Here is a 15,139-nt window from a genome sequence, read left to right as displayed (position 1 = left end):
TTGTGTAAGAGTCCGTCTTTAAAAAAGAAAAAAGGTTGGAAAGTCACTGGGTTTATGGCATTTTATTAGCAAATCCCGTTTGGGCACCTGCCGGGCACTTGACATTTTGTTATATAGGTCGTGTGTGAAATGTGGTTTCTGTTTACAGAGGGTGTATAGCCTAGCTGTGAATGTAGGACTAATATACTTGAAAAACAGTTAGACCGCTGAATGGATTTATGAGATATTCTGAGAATATCCCCAGACTCTAGAGGGAATCTGGAAGCAAGCTGGAATAGTCTCTCATCAAATAAAGTGTCAGAAAAACTGTGCCTTAGACCGTGAAAATTGCTTATGTCTTTGCTGAGGGCGTATTGAGTGCTATTTCAGGCCCTGCTCGGTTGCGGGGTCGCCGCAAGTCCTCGTCGCTAAAAGTAAGAGTGGAGGTCAGAGGCAGGCTCTGTACAGCAGCAAAATGTGTCGGCTGAAAGCTCTGTAATCTAGAACCATGGTGTGCGGAGGGTGCAGGAGTGTGTCTCAGGTAACCTCAAGCAGCCCCAGAAGACAGCGCCGTGTTTAGAAACCGTCAAACCATCGACGTTCAGAAGGTTCATTCTGGGTTGTCAAGAAAAGAGTATTTTATGCTCTGTATCTTTTGTTTGCAAAGACAGAAAATCTGTAGCTCACATGAAAGAGGTTCTGCTAAAATGATTACAATAAATAAAGCGTTTGTTACCTAAAAGGGTAATTAGGAATTTGAACATTAAACTTTACAAAATCTATCATTTCCCTAATTTTAGTAAGCAAATCTCTCATTGGACCTATGGTGACAGTTCTAGTCAGGGCGCTTGGGATGACAGGGACGGGGTCCACCCAAGTTCAAAAGTGTGATTGCAAGGAAGCAGGCATCCCACGGAGCTGAAGCAGGGCCCACTTTCCCAGGAGCTGGGCCCTTTGTCTTGGGGCTCCTGCATGTACCCAGGCCCCTCGGCTTGGGTGAGGAGTCTGTCCCACTTTCCTGCTTCTCTCTCTGGCCTCAAGGTTCTCAGCTAGTCAGTGGCTCAGTCACCCCATGCCCCTTGGGTCTGTTAACTGTGGCCAGGCCTGTGGCGAGTTCCTGAGAGGGTGACCCAGGTCTCCTGAGCCTGTCCGATAAAGATGGAGGAGGTCGAGTGACCGGCACATGTCTAGGAGCTGCGTTTGTCAGCAAGGGTTTCATGGAGGAGAAAGGGCTGAGAAATTTGGACGGATGGGACTGAGCAAGGAGGGAGGGCCTTCTTGGTGGGTGAGTGGGAGAGAGGGAAGGCCCCCATGAGAGCAAGAATGCAGCTGGGTGTGAGGGATGGGAGGCCAGGAGGGTTCCTCTCTTCTGTCCCTTCTTGCATCACTGTTCCTCAAAGCTTTGACAGATTGGATTTGCCAGATAAAAAAATTGAGGATCTCCATCGGACTGTTTTAAAAGTGTTTTTTTTTTTCAACGTTTTTTATTTATTTTTGGGACAGAGAGAGACAGAGCATGAACGGGGGAGGGGCAGAGAGAGAGGGAGACACAGAATCGGAAACAGGCTCCAGGCTCCGAGCCATCAGCCCAGAGCCCGACGCGGGGCTCGAACTCACGGACCGCGAGATCGTGACCTGGCTGAAGTCGGACGCTTAACCGACTGCGCCACCCAGGCACCCCTCCATCGGACTATTTTAAATGCAAAGTTAGGTCCTGCTAGTAATTTAGGTGAGGTAGAGATAAGTCAAAATGACTTAAAAGTTTTCACGCTGGTGTTTGGGCAGAAGTCTAAGGCAAATTTGGAAAAGTTGGACGTGGGGATTTGTGGGTCAACCTCAAAGGCTTCTGTTCAGTTTAGATGTGTCGAATTTAAGATGTTTTGTAGGACACCCAAGTGCCCCAAGGAAGCCCTGGAAGATCAGGAGTGGAGATAAGATTTGATATGCATAAGCAAACAGGAAGTCATTAGAAGGAAAGTGAGTAGAGTTTAGGAAGAGAACCAGGAAAAGAGAAAGGTGGTCCATGGCTGTGTCCTTAGAAAAAAGTAGACTTTGTCATGTCTCCTTTTTCTGATGTGTGGAAATCCCAGGATGGCTTGGCAGGAACACCTGCCCCTTATGAAATATCACTGTGTCACCCTGAGCAAGGCTGGACCGCGGGTCCTCCTCTCTGTCACAAGGAGCTTCATCTGTAGGGATTTGAACGTCTCTGTTAGCTTCAAAACCCTTTCTTCAAAGGCCGCCCCTGTCTGTGTGTCCAGATGATGGAAGGGAGCCTGTTTAGGGGCAGCTTGGGGAAGGGTGGGGTGTCTGGAGCTGAGTGAGGTTGGCTTCCGCCTCCTCTGCCACCTCCTTCTTCCAGGCACCTCTGTGCAATCTCAGGCTCTTGACAAGACGTGGTTTGGAAATTACTAGCCCTGGTGACCTTTCGTGCCTCCTAAAAGCTGTAAAATCCCCTGTTGATAACGCGGACAACACCCTGCCACATCACAATTGAGAGGGCACCTTCACAAGCGCAGTCTCGTTTATCCTGTGGTGTGGTGGAGGCAAGTATTCTCATCTCCTGTTCACAGATGAGGGGTCGTGTGTAAGCGGGCACCGCAGGACTTGCTTAAAGACCGGTGGCTACCGGGTGTCAGAGGACAAGCACTTTGCGTGTTTCCCGCTGACGGCTTCTTGATTCCTGCTGCGCTTCAGGCCATTCCTGCAGCAGCCGCCGTGTCGACGACCTGTTCTGACACCAGAGGTGATGGAAACATTGAGTTCCCAAACTTCCTTAGTTCCCACTCCTGTTCTTATGCTGTCTCGGCTGCACTGGTTTGTGCAGAATGATGCAGAAAGTCCATGCTCGTCCTGCTCCCTCATGCCGCACACAAGTTTTCAGCCCGGGGACCATCTCTGGGCTCCACCGAACGCTCGTCTCCACCCCATCGCGATGCGTTGTACCTGCCAGGTACGGGTCCGTTCTCTCTGCCCTTTTGGAGAGACCGTGGCCTCTCTTGGCCACAGGCTGCTTGCAGGCGCTAGCTCCACTTCTCACCGGCCAGCGGTTCTGCTTGTCCTCCGCACCCTGCCCTCTGCGCTCCACCACACTCATAAGCCGGCCCAGACCCAGTGCTCCTCGTTTCTGACTCCGCAGGGCTATTCAACCAGTGGCCGATTTTTATCCAAATAATTAGGTTCTAGAGTTTTCCATGAAGCTACACATGAGCACTGGAAAGAAGTTCCAAATATCCAAGAGCTCCTCGTGAAACACATCTACTTTCACCCTTTAGGTCAGGTGTGGCATGGCCTGATGGGGCCTTCTGTGCCAATGTTCATGACCACTTCGGTGCCAAAGAATACAGATCAGAAGAAAGGAACTACTGAGGCACCTGGGTGGCTCAGTTGGTTAACCATCCTGACTCCTGGTTTTGGCTCAGGTCACGATCTCGCAGTTTGTGGGTTTGAGCCCCACATCGAGCTCTTTGCTGTTAGTTCAGAGCCTGCTTCAGATCTTCTGTCTCCCTCTCTCTCAGCCTCTCCTTCACACAATCTCTCGGTCTCTCTCAAAAATAAACATTAAAAAAAAAAAAAAGAGGGAACTACTGACATACTGTGTAGCATGGATGGACCCAGAAATGTTGGGCTCAGTAAAAGAATTCAGACACAAGAGACAACATACTGTATGATTCCATTTGTATGAAATGTCCCCAAAAGGCAAATTTATAGAGAAAGAAAGAAAGATTAGTTGTTGCTTGAGGCTAGGGGTGGGAACAGGAAGTCATTGTAAATGGCATGAGGGATCTTACTAGGGGAACAAAAATGTTTTCAAGCTAATCTTTGGCGATGGTTGTATTTCTCAGTAACATTACTTAAATTCATTGAATTGTATTCCTGAAACGGGTGAATATTATATGATGTAAAATATATACCTCAATAAATCTCAATATTTTATGATACCTAAACATGCCTTCTTTTTTTGTTTAAAAAAATAAAAAGAAGTGCCTGTGTGGTTCAGTCATTTAAGCATCCAACTTCAGCTTGGGTCATGATCTCACAGTTCATGGTTCTGTGGTGACAGCTCGGAGCCTGGAGCCTGCTTCAGATTCTGTGTCTCCCTCCCTCTTGCCCTGCCCTCCTTCCAGTCATGCTGTTTGTCTCTCAAAAATAAATATTAAAAAGAATTAAAAAGAACACATGAAAAGAATAGGGCCCACATTAGACCTGGGAGCTTCGAGGTTTCACATTATAGTTTGGTTATAAGGAGGCTGAGGTATCCTGGGTATGACAGAGATGTCAGAACTCCACTGACTAATAGGTGGTTGACTCCACTTCAGACTGTAGAGTCCATTCTTAAAATAAGATCGCTAAAAATTTGTATTTGGACAAGTTTGATGACCTCTTTCCTGAGCTCCTGTCTTATGGACAGAACAGTTAGGAGGACCCTGGTTGGTTCTCTGGTGGTGTGGACTTCAAGGGAGGTCTCTACCCACCCTGCCCTTTGTTCCCAGCCTTTCTCTCCCCTCCCCAACTTACTTCCTTACACAAGTCATACATAGTTACTGTAGAAAAAGAGCACTGATAAAAAAAATTTAAATTGCACATAATACATTAAACACTTGTTTCAGACTTACTGTTCAAATTCCTACGTCTCACTGGCTGAATAACCCACATTGAACATATTCGATGCATTTTTTATTCACTCCCTGGAAATGGAATTTCTAGGTCATAAGGGATCCATTCTTTAAAGAAAAAAAATTTTTTAATGTTTATTTTTGAGAGAGAGAGAGAGAGAGTGCAAGCAGGGGAGGGGCAGAGACAGAGGGAGACACAGATTCTGAAGTAGGCTCCATCCAGGCTCTGAGCTGTCAGCACAGAGCCTCACGTTGGGCTTGAACCCACAAACCGTGAGATCATGACCTGAGCCGAAGTCAGATGTCTCACCGACAGAGCCACCCAGGCAAGGGATGCACTCTTAAAGTTGTTCATACATACTGCCCAGTTGTTCCCCCGAATTTACCTGTGCAATGTGGATTTTCATTATATGTGAGTCTAAAATGCGATCTGGCCACCAGAATGGACTGTGCTTGTTGGCCTCAAGATAGGTTATTTATCCTGTGCAGAGTAGGGAAGATGGTGTTATGAGTCTGCCCCAAGGTAATCAAATGATGCCTGAGCTATTGATTTTAATCACGGGCACAAGGCATTCACTGAGACCGGCCATCTGAGTCTGGGCAGGACACGATGGCCAAGATAGGACACTGTGCTGTATGAGGGCTAATTGAGGCACCGGGGACTCACTCTGGAAAGGATATGAGTAACTTTCTTCGAGCATTTGAAGGGCTGTCATGTCAAGAGAAATTAGATTCATTCCATGTGGTTCTAAGAGCAGAATAAGCAGAGGGTTGCATGTTCTAGGAAGGCAAGATTCGGTTTAATGTAAGAAAGCCCTGCCTAACAGAACAGAATCTGAAAATGGATTGGGCTCCCCTTCCTTATCATGAATCCCCCTTCCCTCTACATCCCTGGAGATGTTCCAGCAGGCCAGATGCCATTTGGATGCAGAGGCATGGCATGTGTGTGAAGGGAATTCATCATACGGATTTGATTTGGGGACCTTTGAGAAAAGTTTAGAACTATGAGGCCATGAACTTGAAATCACAGCCCTGACTGTAACAGTCTATGGCAGGGCCAGATGAAATAGTCTGCAAACACCATTCGTCCCATTAATTGTTTCTTGGAGCAAGGAAGTAATTCATTGACTCTTCTAATCTCACATTTTCTGGACTCTGCCTCCTGGTGAATGAGAGTTTAGGGTTTTGACAGTCTTTGACATCTAGTTCAGTTCACTTATTGTAGTAGCTGTGTTGGGAGAGTTGGTTTTTCTCAGTTGTTTGTGTTCTCCTTGTGTTTTATGCTGTGCGCCAATCTGGTTCTCTCAGACGCTAAGACTCCTGCTCCTGGTAGAAGGTAAAGGGGATGATTTTCACATATCATTCATCTCTGTTGCGTTTTCATCTTAAAAACAACAACAACAACAACTTGCGTATTGGTTTCAGTATTTAAAAAAAAAATTTTTTTTTTTTAACGTTTATTTTTGAGACAGAGACAGAGCATGAACAGGGGAGGGGCAGAGAGAGAGGGAGACAAAGAATCCGAAACAGGCTCCAGGCTCTGAGCCATCAGCACAGAGCCCGACGTGGGGCTCGAACTCACGGACCTCGAGATCGTGACCTGAGCCGAAGCCGGACGCTCAACCGACTGAGCCACCCAGGCGCCCCATTGGTTTCAGTATTTTTTAAGCTGAACCATACTTTTGCAGTGTTCTGAGTCCTGACTATGTTGAAAAGCGGTACTTTTCCTTTGAAGAAATGACCAGTGTTTTAAACTGTGTCTTTTAGCGTTTTTAGACGCATGTTTTTCTTATCTTGGTATTGATACTTTGGGAAGTTAAAAAGTAACTAGGTAGTCCACAAAATCTGTAAGAATATGTGGGAAATTGCCCGTCTAATTTTAATGTTTCTAAAGCACAACTGGTCAAACAACCACTTAACCTTTGGCCCCTCAAAGTGTAGTCTGGAGAGCAGCAGCAAGGGCGTTCCCCCCACCCCGCCAAGTGAGCTAGAAACGCAGAATCTTCAGCTCCAGCCTGAAGCTACTGAATGTGCATTTTAACAGGTTGACCTGATTGTCAGACTTTCTCAGGAGACTAGCTGCAGATCCTGTGGGTAACAGCAATTCTCTTACCTTGGCGTTTGGTTTTGAGCACCTGATAATGTACCTGGCATTGCGACTAGGTTCTTTCACGTGCATGAGCCCATTTAATCCTCAGAATCACCCTCTCAAGGAGGTATTATTAGAGGCTCAGAAAAGCTGTCACCCAGCCTACCAAAAGTGTCACTATAAGAAGCTGTTTTCTGGAGTCTGTATTGCCTACACCTGAGTCAGGAAAATGGAGACCTGGGAGTGTCACGGTGGCCTAGTGAAGCCTTCAGTTGTTCCAGCTCTTTGCTTGAGTGACCCTGGGCTTCCCTGCTTCCTGGCAGTGGAGGCTCGGCTGCCAGCCTCTGGCCCTTCAGCGTCCAGTTGTAGCTTAGTATGAAGGGCCCGGAGGAAGTCACTTCTGACAAATCTCCCCTGCAGGCTGGCTTCCTGAAGCCTCCAGTACAAAAGAAGTTCAGGGACCTAGACAAACGCATTTCTCAGGAATTGCTTACACCAAAATAGGTGCTGTGTGTGTGTGTGTGTGTGTGTGTGTGTGTGTGTGTGTGTGTAGCTTCCATTTCTTTAAAATCTTATCATTTAAAAGACTAGATATTTATTGAAAGTTTGTTCTCACATTCCAGTTCTCAAGCCTTTAGGATGTCCTGTTCTCGTGGATTCTGAGAAGGGATATACAATGAGTAATAAGAAACCACCTTTAATCATTAAGTAATATTTCTTCTTTCCTGCCTACGTTCCTCTGGTTGTGTTGGAAATCTAAGAATGAGTCTGTGTCACACTTGGTGTACCGCAGAAAAAAGCGACTTATAATCCTAGTAGAAAACTCACAACTGGGGAATGGCAGGATTCCAACATTTGCCAAAATGTGAGATGCTGTGAACCATCCTGGGGGGGGGGGGGGAGGAGAGGTTATAATTACATCTGTTTAAAAAATACCACTTAGCGAAATTCTGATTACTAAAGCAAAATTAGTATAACAATTGGGGGTCAGTTTATGTATTTTGCAATTGTTTATTTACCAACTCAGCCCCTGAATGGGCATCCTAGATGGCATCTAAAAGGAGGGAATGTTCTAAAATCCACCAACCCTTCCCTGTACCGCTGTAACGTTTTTTTCACCTCCATTTTATCAAAAGTCGGCCAAATTTCAACTCTCTGCCCACTGCCGTTGGCGGTATTTTTGTTTCTCTTTGGGTATCATCCTGTTTTCTTTTTCTTCACCGCTGACATCGGCTTATTTCGTATGAACGCGTGATACATTAAATACATATACGTTTCAAATGTTTTGACTTGTCTGTGAATCGTTTCTCTTAAAGGGCCGGCCTGGGGAAGTGAGTAATGTCTCGCGTCCTGTTGTTGTAGGAGGGATTTTGAACCGCTTCTCCAAAGACATCGGGCACATGGACGACTTGCTGCCCCTGACGTTTCTGGACTTCATTCAGGTAATGCTGGCAGTGACACCAAGTTCTCGCATGGGAACTGCAGTTCCTGTTCTTTCCAGTCCTTTCCTTGGGGGCCGTGGGTGGGCCCTTCGGCCTGACGAAGTCGAGTTATCTTCCTAAAGGCCGTGGCGGTAAGAGGAAGGTGTGGTCTGATTCGGAGGCCAAGTTCACATGAGTAATACCCCGGGTGTAGGAGCGGCTACAGAGTCATGTCAAGGTGGGTTCGAAGCAGCTACAAGCTTGGTAAGCGGCTCTCCGTCTGCCTTCCAGGCATCTGGCATGGATCTCACTCGACCGTGAACACATTTCATAATATAGAAACAGTCACCTCGCACGGAAAGATAGCCTAGATTAACTAAATTATGCATTGTGTTACCACAAAGGACAAATATTTACTGCACCGTTTTGGGGGGATAAAACCAGGTGTGGTTACTGACAAAGAAAAGATTAGTAATAATAAGGTGAAAATAATACTTCGTTAGCAAGGACAATAGAGAGCAGTTATTGTAGATACAAAGCCTTTAAAGGCAAGTACATTTAAGCCAATAATTTGAGTACAGGATCAGAGTCATCTCAGAAAATGTCTTTCTTGTTTTTCTAGGCAGCTTTTCTTTCACACGCTGATTGTGCTAAGTCTTAAGGTGTGTATGTATCTGTGTGTGTTTTAAACCCAGCAATCCTGCAAATACCTTCTCTACAGCATTTGTTTTGTCTGTGAACTTGAGGTTCTGAAGAAGTATGTTGGGTCATCTCATGCCTCATCTGCTTGCTCAGTATTGCTGCACACATGGGATGCTTTTCCTGCTGTTTAATTCTGTCTACTTTTCAGTGATTCAGGCCAGGGGACTTTCTTCTTCATTTCCAAGGGTTTTGTTTTTTGTTTTTTGGTTTTTTTTTTAAATGAAGTGCATTTATCAACAACTGCATGCACATTTTCTAAAATCGCTGCTGCTGTTGCTAATATTTCATGATCTTGTGTTTCACTCTCCTCAGTGGTCTAATCATGAGCTCATTGTAAGGCCAGGAAGTAGAAATGCTACCACTGAGGTCTGCAATTATCGCTTCATCCTGATGGTTCCTCCTCCCCCCAACTGTCCCCCCTTCCCCACACTTTTTTTTCAATGCCCAGATACGCTTCCAGTCAAAACTTAGGGATTTTTCTGGAGCCATTGTTATAAAAGCCAGAATTACTTAATTTGGAAAATTAGCTATGTCATAAAAATCAGTAATAGGCCCGAAATGACCACAGGCATTTCTGTGAGTCACAGGGGAAATGTGTGGCCTGCAAACAGTGTAGCCAACGAGGAAAGACGTGCGCTGTTACTGGCGTGAAGAAAGGAGACTCCGAGGCAGAGTACTTTTACTGCGAAGATCTCTGATTTTTCCTTCCCTCTTCTGCAAGCTTATTGTATAGATGTGCCCTGCTGGGTTTTGCTGTGTAATTTATCCCCAAGAAGCAATCTTTCACTAAAACAGAGTCACATTTTGACAGAGATTGTTTATTGCTTTGAGAAGATCTGGGGAAAGATTCTGTTTCTTTGCAAGTGCAAGTTAGGCAGAGGCCAAGTTTGTAAAAGTGGGCTGTCCCACTGCGTGCTCAGCACATAGTTGGTCCTCATAATTAGAGTCACCCACCTCTTTCTGAATGATGTATGGAGACACAGGGATCGATGCCACCTGAGTTCATTATAAAACATTCTGAGCAGCCTCAGAAAATTCTAATCTCGTTGTACTTCTCTTTAACCAGAGAGACAAGGGCCTTTTTATTATCTGCTCACTTAATCTTGGTGAGACTTATCCTGGTGGAATACCAGTAGTCCCGATTAGCTGATTTCTTGACTCTAATAGCAGAGGTAAATCTCGATGTTATTGTCTCCAAGAAAGGAGTTTTGTCTAAAGGATAACTCAGTTATCAATTATGATAAAGATCTATTGTCACTTGTTTTGTTTGCAGGTGTCTTTAATAAGGCTTCCCATAATCCCTTCAGGAAGAAATATTTTCTCCTTTTAAAAATAGTATTAGCTAAATATAAAAGCTCTGATCCCTGCCATTGTTGTTGATTCTTTGAGGGACATTTCCCAACATTCATTGTTTAAATGGTTGTCAGGAGGAATCAAGGGAAACTTCATAAACAATGCAGTAACTGGTTCATCTTACTTTGTGTGCAGAGGCCTTTCTCCAAAGGATTTGCATGCGATGAGCAGACTTTTGACTGAGGTATCACTAGGATCATTTTGAAGTATTTGGGCCCTTTGCTATATTAGCAAGCGAAGATTTTTTTTTTTTTATTAAAGCCACAAAAATGAATTTAACCTGCCCTCAAATAAAGGCCAACAAAAATCAAAATGTAAATTGATTACTTTTTTTTTTTTTTAAGTTGGTTAGGACTCCGTAAGGATAAAAACAACCCAGTGGTGTTCTGAGACTCTTAATGGAATCATGTAAAGTTAAAATAAACACTATTAGGGTAAGCACATAGAATGAAAACTAATTTTCCAAATCAAATACATTATATTCAATTCATTTTCCCCAATCAACCAAATGTTTAAAACCTGTTAGTTATAACAGCAATCTTCTGGAAATTAATTAGAAGCCTATTAGCTCTGCTAGCTGAGCCGAATGAAGAGGGTTGCTTGTTACATTTCTAAATAGGCTCCTGAATTAAAGCAAAGCAAGGTCAAAATGACAATCAGTTTGACTCACCTCGTGGCGTTGCTTAAGTAGTTTATCTGGTTTTTGGCCTTTCTCAGGTGGGTGAGAGTTTTTTAAAGGAAATTTTACCTACGTTGACTCAGTCCTCTGAGAAATTTAAAAGTTTTAAGTATTAGGGAAAACATACAGGTTATCGCGAATATTACCTGTGTGAACAAGCGGCACCTTCCCAATTGCATGGGAATCTAAAAGGGAAACAACTTTCAGACCTCTTTAGAAACTCTTCTAAAGCGTTTCGTTAGCCTCTTTCGGAACTGAGATACTAGAACGTTGCCTTGTTGCCTTTGTTTCTGATGTCAGTAGCAGAATCAGCTCCTGGCATCAGGAAGCCCGCCCCGTTTTAATGTCTCACATCTGGTTCTTTGGGTAAAAATGTTCTGACTCTGGCAGCCCCGGGGAAGCTCACAGAAGCTCACAGATCCTGAGTCTTTCCGAATGTAACAGGTGAGTTTAATTGAAACGGTTGAGTCTTAAAAGGACTGGGAATTTCCTTGTCAAGAAGTTCCCCTTGGTATTATCTTGCAGGAGATGTGGGCCTTCCCAGTCTGCATATCCTCTACATCAGGTATTCCCGAGCCAGAAAGAACTTGGAAGGATTTACATAGTAACGAATAGAACCGCAAACTGAAATCTAAAACTGAGATACCTTCCTGAATAGGGAGTTAAGCTTTCCACTTATCAGAATATTCAGATTAAGACTGTCTTGTGCAGTGTGTGTGTGTGTTTCCCCCTTACTAAAGATACGTATATGATCATGCATTTTTTGGAGAGTTAAAATCAAATCGATATAGACATAATGTGATTACAGTTATCCATGTGAGCTTTTTAATCCCTATTACGCATGTTTGATTGCTTTTTCTGTAAGACAATGATAGTTTTGTTGGTTTTGTAAGCAAGAGTTCAGAAATGTGAACCATTGGGTTAGAACTTCATTGTTTTTCCAGTGGAGTCTGATGCTGAGAAACTGGGGAGAGACGGGAGAACAGAACCTTCCATTTGAGCCGTGGTGGCTGGAGTCAGTAATACTCTGTAGAAGCAGGTCAGAAATCAGGGGCAGATTTTATTACCCTGAGATAAGACAATTCTGTTTAAAACCTGAGTACATTTGCTGACCAGGTAGAGCTTATTTTCCTAACTTTGTACCTTGAACTTCAACAAAAGATTTATATTTGTGTAAATATTTGTAGGGTTTTGTTTGTTTTTTTATTTTTTGTTTTGTTTGGATAGTTAGCTGTTCCTAACCCAGCTCGTGGGAGACTGTGACACCTTGGATTTTGAAATTGTATGTCATTTCCTGTTGTCCTGTGTTAGAGTGGGGCTCCTGTGCGGGATTTGGGAGCCCGACTGACCTGGGCACGGAATGGTAGTGAATGAAGAAAGTTCGATTGTCGACCTTCTATTTTGGAAGGCTGGGCCAGAAGTGAGGGAAATTTCTGAGTACATTGTAGGAAATAAATGATTCCTACAATCCAAAATAACAGCAGTCTGCAGGTTACCTCAGGGTTGCCCTGGGCTTATCAGATAAGTTAGCCAATGGCTGGCAGGGCACATCTGGCTTACCAGTGTTGTTCAGACACGTTTTGTTTATTTGCTTTCATGAAAATTGTAACAGCTTTGAGTATTAACGATATTTTTAAAACCAAGTAATCTATCAAGCCAGATATAGTTCTTCACATGTTAAAACTAAATGTCTTTACAAAAATAGGGATCAAAATACAAATAGTGTCAAGATCTTCATCTAGACCTCAAACATGACAAATCAATGATGAATAAGACTTTGGCCTTCAAAACGTGATGTATTTGGGTAAACAAAAGCATAGAGGTAGTGATTAAAATGTCCATTTTTGAGTGTTTGGCTGACTTCCTAATGCCATAGTACAAATACCAGCAGCATAAATCTAGTCTTTAATTTTCTTTCTTCTTTCTTTCTTTTTTTTTATTAGAGAATGCAAACTGGAGGCAGGGCAGAGGGATGGAATGAGAGAGAGAGAGAGAGAGAGAGAGAATGGGAGAGAGGGAGAGAATCTTCAGCAGGCTCCACACTCAGCACAGAGCCTGATGTAGGGCTAAGTCCCATGACCTTGGGATCATGACTTGAGCTGAAATCAAGAGTTGGATGCTCAACTGACTGAGCCACCCAGGTGCCCCTAGTCTTTAATTTTCTTAAAACAATGATTAATTAATAAAGGTACCAAGAAAATATGTAATATTTTTAATATTCTAATAACATTTAAGTTTTAATTAATGACAAATTAATTTTTAATGATTTTGAATACACAGGTGTAATATTTGTGCACATCTGTTGTTTTGTGAACATATGTGCAACTAGATACATAATGGAGAATCTTGACTGTTTGTCCCAAAAGGGAAACATTGTTTCTTACTATGTGTCTGTGGTGTGCAGATTTGTAATTCTACCATATTTTCTCATTCCTGTAACATGTCTTCCTTTTTGTTTTCTCCACCCCATCTTTTATTGAGCTCCTACCATGTGCTGACAGAGATGGAATCTGTGTCTGCCTTCATTTGGCCAGCACTTCCCATGTTCAACATGCCATGCACCTGCTGGGCTTGGTTGTGGAACTGAATGACATTTAATTCCTGTCCTCCAGGGTCACCTGAGTGGCTTAGTTAAACGTCCAACTTCGGCTCAGGTCATGACCTTCGTGAGTTCGAACCCCACATCATGCTCTCTGCTGTGAACATGGAGCCCACTTCAGATCCTCTGTCCCCCTCTCCCTTTGCCCCCCTCCCCCCCACCCCCGCTTGCTCACTCTTGCTCTCTCTCAAAAATAAAACTTCAAAAAAAAAAAAAACAAACGTTTAATTCCTGTCTTCCATGAGGCACATTCTCTTGGGAGAGACTGAAGGTCAGCAGTTACAACGCTGTGTGACCTTATAAAAGGAGGGAGACTGTGTAGGAGAGAGGATAAAGCTCTAGTGTGAGACCGGTCTGATTTCCAGTCCTTGTCTGCAATTTTCAGTTCACTTATCTTAGGAAGAGTTCTGGGACATCCAGGTGGGGGCATCCTGCAGGTAGTTGGGGGTGTGAGCCTGGTGTTTAAGACCTGGCATGAGCATAGAGCCGGTGTATTCTTCTCTGAGCAGGTCATTGATGGGTGGGGGTGGGGGGGGGGTGGATAAGATTGCCCAGAGGGAGTGAAGCATTTTGAGGGGCCAAGACCAGAACCTTACGGAAACCTTAATACTTAAAGAGAAAGGCAGAGAAGAGAAGGCAGACAGGCGAGACACAGAATGAACAGTGAGGGAGAAAGGAGGAAAATTGGTGCTGGAAAGCCAAAAGAAGACAGGTGTGTTCAGTGCAAAGGAGGAGGTGAGGAAGCAGAAAGCAGTCAGTTGGATTTGACGATTAGGAGTCCAAGGAGCAGCTGGAGAAGGTTCAGGATAGAAGGAGGCCAGATTGCAAAGGCTGTAAGTCAGAGGAGAGGAAGTTGACATAAGAGCAAGCTGTTTTTGAAGGCGTTTGCTCAGTGTTGCTAGGTTGTTTGGGTTTTATGGCTTATGTGGGTGCTTTGGGGGGTAGTGTATCTCTTCATCCCAACATCCCCCCCATCCCACTGATAACCAGGGGTTAGAGTCGAGGTCTTGAGATACAGAGGCGAGTAGGCGTGAGGCCCTGCCATCATGGCTCTCCTCCAGCCCTCCCCAACCCCCACCCCCAGGAGAGGGAGCTGTCCAAAAATTCATCCTTGGCTGAGTTTGGAATGCTAATTTTGCCGAGTGCCTCAGAGGAAGTCCCGGGAAGCAAGCTGTTAGGTCCAGGAGCTCACCTGAGCTTTCAGGAAGTGACCCTCCATCAGAGAGGAAGAGGCTCCTGTGGGTGGTGGAGCAGGAAATGCTTCTGGAAGTGAGTGCCCATGTGGGACCTGAGCCTGAGCTCAGGAAGAGATAGGAGCTGGAAGGCAGTTGCTTAGCTTTGTTTGAAGGGATAAAGTGGTGAGTGCCAAGGGTGTTCGACTCCTTTCTGACAGTTCTGTTCATCCTTGGTATATTTGATAAGCCTTGAGAGATACTTAATCATTTTAATAACTTCTATTACTTTAAAGTGTTTATTCTGTATCCTTTTCCTCAGCTAGTTCCTTCTCACTCCCTTAAATGAGATCTTAATTTAACATTTCGTAGTTATAAAAAAGACCCATCTTTGATTATTTTTCTTCTGTCTTTGCCTCATGAATATGCCTCATGAATACTGTGATACATAGATTAACCTGCCCGTGGTCTTCTGAGATAAGCAGATACCTTTGTTCTTTGCTTTCAGATGCCAGTGTATTTGCTTATT

At 44.2% G+C, this 15,139-nt stretch overlaps 1 protein-coding gene and 1 long non-coding RNA gene across 6 annotated transcripts in view; one reads left to right on the top strand and one right to left on the bottom strand.

Annotated features, from left to right (window-relative positions):
- Positions 1-15,139, top strand: part of ABCC4 (ATP binding cassette subfamily C member 4) — a 262,924-nt gene that overhangs the window by 162,819 nt on the left and 84,966 nt on the right. For all 5 annotated transcript variants that reach the window (XM_023252655.2, XM_023252659.2, XM_023252657.2 and 2 more), the window contains one exon: positions 8,047-8,126. In XM_023252655.2, coding sequence (XP_023108423.1) covers positions 8,047-8,126 — 80 coding nt within the window. The remainder of the gene's footprint in view (positions 1-8,046; positions 8,127-15,139) is intronic.
- On the bottom strand, positions 5,374-11,281 carry LOC111560130. The gene is made up of 2 exons (XR_002741723.2): positions 10,986-11,281; positions 5,374-5,921 (listed from the first exon to the last, which is right to left on the bottom strand). It is a non-coding gene; the product is annotated as an uncharacterized LOC111560130 (long non-coding RNA).

Source organism: Felis catus, chromosome A1 (genome assembly GCF_018350175.1).
Source record: "Felis catus isolate Fca126 chromosome A1, F.catus_Fca126_mat1.0, whole genome shotgun sequence".
In the NCBI taxonomy this organism is placed as follows: domain Eukaryota; kingdom Metazoa; phylum Chordata; class Mammalia; order Carnivora; family Felidae; genus Felis; species Felis catus.
The sequence above is the reverse complement of the archived record's forward strand: the minus strand, read 5'-3'. Positions and strand labels throughout refer to the sequence as shown.